At 42.9% G+C, this 6,544-nt stretch overlaps 1 protein-coding gene across 1 annotated transcript in view; it reads right to left on the bottom strand.

The window, feature by feature from the left end:
* The window catches only part of LOC122542642 (probable E3 ubiquitin-protein ligase HERC1), a gene marked incomplete at its 5' end in the record, with an annotated part of 215,948 nt that overhangs the window by 127,827 nt on the left and 81,577 nt on the right, over positions 1-6,544 (bottom strand). The window contains 3 exons of the mRNA XM_043680638.1: positions 3,475-3,530; positions 4,986-5,186; positions 5,295-5,422. Coding sequence (XP_043536573.1) covers positions 3,475-3,530; positions 4,986-5,186; positions 5,295-5,422 — 385 coding nt within the window. The remainder of the gene's footprint in view (positions 1-3,474; positions 3,531-4,985; positions 5,187-5,294; positions 5,423-6,544) is intronic.

Here is a 6,544-nt window from a genome sequence, read left to right as displayed (position 1 = left end):
AGAGAAAGGAGATTGGGAGGGGAGTGGGAAGGGGTGCAGGGGGATGAGGTGAAGAGGGAGAGGCAGAGGGATTAGGTGCATTGTGGGCGTGGATGAGTGAGGAGGGAAAGCAGGTGTGTTGACTGGCTGCAGATAGACAATAGGACCCAGGGGATTGGAGTCCTAGTCTTGGTTGCAGAATGAGCGGAGCCAGAAGTGGTAGCAGAAGCTGGAGGAAAGCTGAGGCTGACCCAAGTGTTTTTGTCTGCAGAATCCAGGGCAGCGTTGTAGGAGACTTCCAGAGCAGAGATAAAGGTTGTGGGTGAGTACTTGGGTTTCCCAATAGTTGATTGCTACGGCCCGGGTACCAAACTGGAAGCAGTATCTGACCCAGAAGTAGATTTGGACTGGCGAGGCCCAGTGCTGGATGGAGTCTCCACGTGGGTAATGGCGGTGGTAGCAGTGTGGGGCGGGGCCTGGAGGCAGCCGGAACTAAGGCCTAGACTTCAAACAGTGAGTGAGTTCTCCTACTAGAGGTGAGTGGAGCAGAATTTTGCCAACTTTCAATTGTTTATATCAGATATGAAACCGAAAAACTGTTTGTTGAGCTGGTGGATTCATTCTGCGTTGGATGTAGAATAGTAAGAGTCCTTCACACGTTTGGGAAATGGAGGCCTTGAGCTGGGGTGGGATGAGGAGAGGGAATGGAGATGCCTCTGCATTGCAGAGAGGGTAGAGTGGAGCATCTGGAGAGAGAATTGCTTGTGGAGGCATTGGAGGTAATGCAAGTATGGAGCATCAAAGGTGGGTCCAAATCTGGAGGGTTTAAAATGTATCTGTAAGCCTTGAGGAATGAGATAGTTGCGAAGACAGCAGCAGAGCAAAGCCAGGTGGCTGCAGTAGCAAATATGTTTCATCATGGGGTCAAAGAGTTGGAGGGCTGAAGATGTCACGGCACTGTGGCGGTGAGAAAAGGCTCACTGAGTGCACATCTGAGGGAGGCAGAGAATCTCTTCAAAGTGGGGATCCTTTGAAGAGGTACAAACTTGGTTAGAGACAAAAAAAAACTACAGCTGCTGGAATCCAAGCAGGAGGCTGGAAGAACACAGCAAGCCAGGCAGCATCAGGAGGTGGAGAAGTCAATGTTTCAGGTGTAACCCTTCTTCAGAATTGGGTGTGGGTGTAGGGGGAGCTTCAGATAAAGGGGGTGGCAGGTCCAGGTGGTGAAGCGGGGATAAGTGAAGACGGGTAGAGGGTACGACCTGGTTGGTTGATGGGAGGAATGAATCTGGTTGGTGGCTAGAAGGAAGGGTCCATGAGAGGAATGGAAAGGAGGGGGGAGGGGCTGGGAAGGGAACCGGGGATGAGAAGGGAGGTCATTTGAAATTAGAGAAGTCAATGTTGAGTACTCTGGGCTGCAGGCTATCTAGGCGGAAGATGAGGCGTTGCTCCTCCAATCTGGGTTTGATTTATTGTGGCAATGGAGGAGGCATAATAAATCTCTGCAGGTGATCGTGTCAGCAACTCAATGACAAGTGAAGGGATGACCTATAATCCGATTAAATGAGGCAGAGAGATAATTACAAAAAAAAATTTAAAATACGGAGACAAAAACAAAAGGCTGGGATAACATGATAGGTATAAGAGTCACATGCCAAGGGTCTCACCAAAGTAATCAATAATCCAAAACTATGCTAACTAATTAAGGTAGAGAGATCATAATTTATTAAACTGATGGTGTCAAAACAGAACAGTAAGAATGATTTTACAGACACAAAACAGTGTGCGAGGGTCACATATAGTGTGACATGAATCCAAGATCATGATTGATGCTGTCTTCATGGGTATGGAACGTGGCTATCAGTTTCTGGTTAGCAATTCTCGGTTGTTGTGTATCACAAAGGCCATCTTGGAGGACGCTTACCCGAAGATATTATTATTCGGCAGTCCATTCACACCATTTGTCTGATTTTTAAAAATCTTACTGTCCTTGATCTCTCTGTCTATAAATTTTGTGTCTGTTTGCTTCTCTCTCACTTCACCTGATGAAGGGACTATCATCCGAAAGCTTATGATTTTAAATAACCCTGTTGGACCATAAGCTGGTGTTGTGTGACTTCTGACTTTGTTCACCCCAGTCCAACACCAGCACCTCGATATCAAGTCCTCCAAATAGTGGGGAGGAATTAAGTGAGACCATTTTTAGGCATACTATGAAAGTCTGAGGACAAGTAGAATTGCGACAGTTGGTGATTTTAATTCCTTAGAGAAGACTGGGAAAAGATGTGCATGGAAGGAGACAAATTCGTACAATGTGTGCAGGAGAACAGGTGACCAACATCTGGAGGAAGAACACCTCAACTTCCGCCTTGGAATACTTCAACCCCAGGGCATCAATGTGGACTTCACCAATTTCCTCATTCCCCCTCTCCCCACCTTACCCCAGTTCCAACCTTCCAGCTCAGTACCATCCTCATGACCTGTCCTACCTGCCAATCTTCTTTCCCATGTTTCCGCTCCACCCTCCTCTCTGATCTATCAATTTTATCCCCACCTCCATCCACTTATTGCACTCTTAGCTACCTTCTTCCCAGCCCCACCCTCCACCATTTACCTCTCTACCCTGGAGGCTCCCAGCCTCATTCCTGATGAAGGGTTCCTGCCTGAAATGTTGATTTTCCTGTTCCTCGGATGCTGCCTGACCTGCTGTGCTTTTCCAGCACCACTCTAACCTTGACTCTGATCTCCAGCATTTGCAGTCCTCACTTTTGCCGTGTTGGGCTGAACGGCCTGTTTCCACACTGTACAGATTCTAAATTCTAAAAGTCTTTAAATTTGTTGATGATACGAAGCTAGGGAGAAGAGTGAATTGAGAGGATGATGCTGAGTGACTTCTGAGGGACATTGACAAGTTGGCCAAACAGACAGGACACCTGCCAGTTGAATAGAGAAATGTGAGGTAATGCAGTTGGTCATAGAAACACAGAGCGACAGTACAGGCCCACGGTACATCTTTGAGGAAAGTCTGGCAGCAGAGGGATCTGGAGGTTCATGAGCATAATTCTCTGAAGGTGGCCAGATAAGTTGAAACAGTTGTTTGGAAGGTTTATAAGATGGATTTATAAATAGAGGCACAGAGTTTAAAAGCAAAGAAATTCTGTTGCAATGCTACAAATCATTGGTCAGACTACATTTGGAGCATTGTTCAGTTCTGGGCACCTTATTTTGGGAAGCAAGTTAAATCCATGGAGATTTATGAGAAGGATACCAGGATTGAGAGAGTTTAGATATAAGGAAAGATTAGATAAGGAGGATGAGGCTATTCCCTTGGAGCTGAGAAGATTAAAAGGTGACCTTATTGAGGTGATAATGTTCTCAACTTCACTTTTCAGCCTGATGCCTTGTACATCAGTCCAAGGAAGTGGGCCAGGCCATTTAGGACTGAGATGGGGAAAACATTCTTCATCCAGAGAATGGTGAGCCTGTGAAATTCACTGCCACAGAAAATGTTGGAGGCCATAATGTTGAACGTTTTCAAGGAGGAGTTAGACCTAAAAGGATCAAAAGGTACAGGAAGAAAGTGGGAAACTGAGTTAGTTGATCAGCCATGGCAGACCAGGTTTGAAGGGCCGGAAACCTACTCCTGCTTCCACCTTTTCTACTTCTGTATTAACTCAGCCTTGAATATATCCAATCACCCAGCCTCCACTGTTCTCTGTGTAGTGAATTCAAAGATTAACAACTGAGAAGGAATTTCCTCTTTATCTCTTATTTAAATAGAGCATTCCCAGTTCCAGATTCCTCTCCATATTGACCATGTCACATATTCTAAAATAATATGCTTAGAATATTTTACAATAAAGACCAACATGCAATTTGCCTTCTTAATTACTGCAGTATTTCCATGATAATTTTCATAATTCATGTATGAGAACACCCAGATGCCTCTGTCTGTGTCGCAACAACTATAATATATTGTGATGTGCTATGCACCATGACAAAGGGACAAACTTATATTTTCAAATACTATATTCCATTTGGTAAATTATTCCTCGTCAACATTTCTTATTCCTTTAATCCACTTCACAACTTGCTTTTCTGTCCTTCTTTGCATCTTTAAACCTGCCACATAATAGGTCCCTTCATCCAAGTTAATAATGCAGATTGCAAATAATTAAGAATACTGTTTTGCCAGTTGTGCCCCATCAGTTACCATTTGTCAACCTGAAAAAAAGATCCTTTTATCCCAACTGCCTGTTTCAGATTAATTAGCCAACTTTCTATCTATGCTAATAAATTATCCACAATACCATGAAATCTTGTTTTGTATGGCAACCATTGATATGATTTGGAGACGCCGGTGTTGGACGGGGACGTACAAAGTTAAAAATCACACAACACCAGGTTATAGGCCAACAGGTTTATTTGGAAGCACTAGCTTTTTGAGTGCTGCTCCTTCATCAGGTGATTCACCTCTTGCAGGAGCAGCACTCTGAAAGCTAGTGCTTCCAAATAAACTTGTTGGCCTATAACCTGGTGTTGTGATTTTTAACCTTTGATATAGCACTTTGTCAAATACTGTTATAAATCCAACTGCACTATATCTACTAGTACCCCTTTATCTACTCTGTTGGCTATATTGTCAAGGACTTTGAAATATGTCTGCCACATTTTTCATAAAGTCCTGCCATGACTGCCTCAATAACGAATTCCAGAACTTCCCCAATGACACATTTCGCTAACTCATATGTCGTATCCTGTTGTCTGAAACATCGTTTCTTGAGTAGAGATGTTTCACTTGTGGCTTTCAAAGCCACTGGGACTTTTCCAAAATTTAGGAAATTTTGGAAATATAACAAATAGCTATTTCGTTTAAGGTGCTAGGATGCCATTATGTTCAGGGGACTTCTCAGCCTTTAGTACCATTAGCTAACAAACAATTCATGGTGACAAAGAAAATCAAAGGGACACCGTTGCTGTACCATTTTACAATCACATTATTTTACATTCTAATCAAGATGGGTAACGATATGAATTGCACTTTAAAAAATACAAAAATATCAAGTGCCTTACCAGTAACTTGCCAGATGTTCACCACTTTTTCTAGTGCTGCTGCAATATATTTGCCACTAATGCTCCAACAAATGAGAGACAAGTTTGGTTCACAAGGAGAGCCCAGACTGCCCAAGTCTTCTGAAATAATTTCTCTATTGTCAAAAAAAGTCAGTGCAATCTTGAACATTAGCTGTGGAAACTTAATGTACCTCATTCATGTTAACTTAAATTAATCTTAAGTTAAAAAAGGAGCTACTCACGTTTTATTGAAGACACATGTTTGTTGTAAGATGTAATGATTTTTAGTGACACTCCACACTCTAACAGTCCCATCATTGCCACTTGTTGCTAGGAGACCCTTTTTACTGCACCACTGACATGTGATCACCTTTGAAGAAATTTAAGAGAAACTGTTCTTGAGATGTTTTTACATTAAAGCAATTAGAATACTTTCACTAAATAAGGCTGTAACTCTGTGATGCATAACTACTCCGTCAGAAGCAACAATGCATATAGTAGCACTATGACTTGAATAAGTCATTGTCTATACCAAGACACACTACCTCCCCAAAGGTAGCTGATTAAAAAGCAATTCTGGTGGTAGAGGTGGTTTACTGGGCCACATGTATCAGCATCTGCTGAGTAACCAGCTCAAGGAGCATCAAATACAGGTGTAAAAATTCATCCTGGATAAAGCGCATTGCTGAGATGAACAGAGCAATCAGAGACCAGAAGAAAAAAAAAATGTACTTAGCAACTTTTCTTTATATCCACAATCTAGGACTGGTTTTCAGTTAATGTTATCCTAGATGTACAGAATGCATGACTCACAATGTCTGTGGTTCAGTTAAAAGCACTCTCACCTCTGAGTCAGAGGTTTCGACATTTGGTCCCACTTTAGGAAATCGGGGTCATAAAGTTACACAGTTTGAAACAGACCTTCAGTCTAACTCGCCTGCGCTGACCAGACATCCCAATCTTACAAGTCCCATTTGCCGGTATTTGACCCGTATCCCTCTAAACCCTTCCGATTCATAGTGTAATTTTAGCCACCCTTATGGTTTCTGGGGTCTTTTTGGGATCTTGAATAAATGAAAGCTCACTTGGTTACAGCCAAAAGCTGCTGGTTCTCTGCCTGCTAAAGGAGTTGTCTGTGAATTTGCCTTTTACAATGGGTGTGTTTATGGGATGTTACGATATTGGAATAGTTAATATTTTGTAGTCAAACAATTTTTCAATAGAGTTATTACAAGCTCCTTTGTCTTTTGTTGTATTTTAACTATAGATAAGATTACTTACAGTGTGGAAACAGGCCCTTCGCCCTGGAAACAAGTCGACACCGACCCTCCGAAGAGCAACCCACCCAGACCCATTCCCCTACATTTACCCCTTCACCTAACACTACGGGCAATTTAGCATGGCCAATTCACCTAACCTGCACATTTTTGGGCTGTGGGAGGAAACCGGAGCACCCGGAGGAAACCCACGCAGACATGGGGAGAATGTGCAA

This window comes from Chiloscyllium plagiosum, chromosome 40, assembly GCF_004010195.1.
Source record: "Chiloscyllium plagiosum isolate BGI_BamShark_2017 chromosome 40, ASM401019v2, whole genome shotgun sequence".
NCBI classification, from domain to species: domain Eukaryota; kingdom Metazoa; phylum Chordata; class Chondrichthyes; order Orectolobiformes; family Hemiscylliidae; genus Chiloscyllium; species Chiloscyllium plagiosum.
The sequence above is the reverse complement of the archived record's forward strand: the minus strand, read 5'-3'. Positions and strand labels throughout refer to the sequence as shown.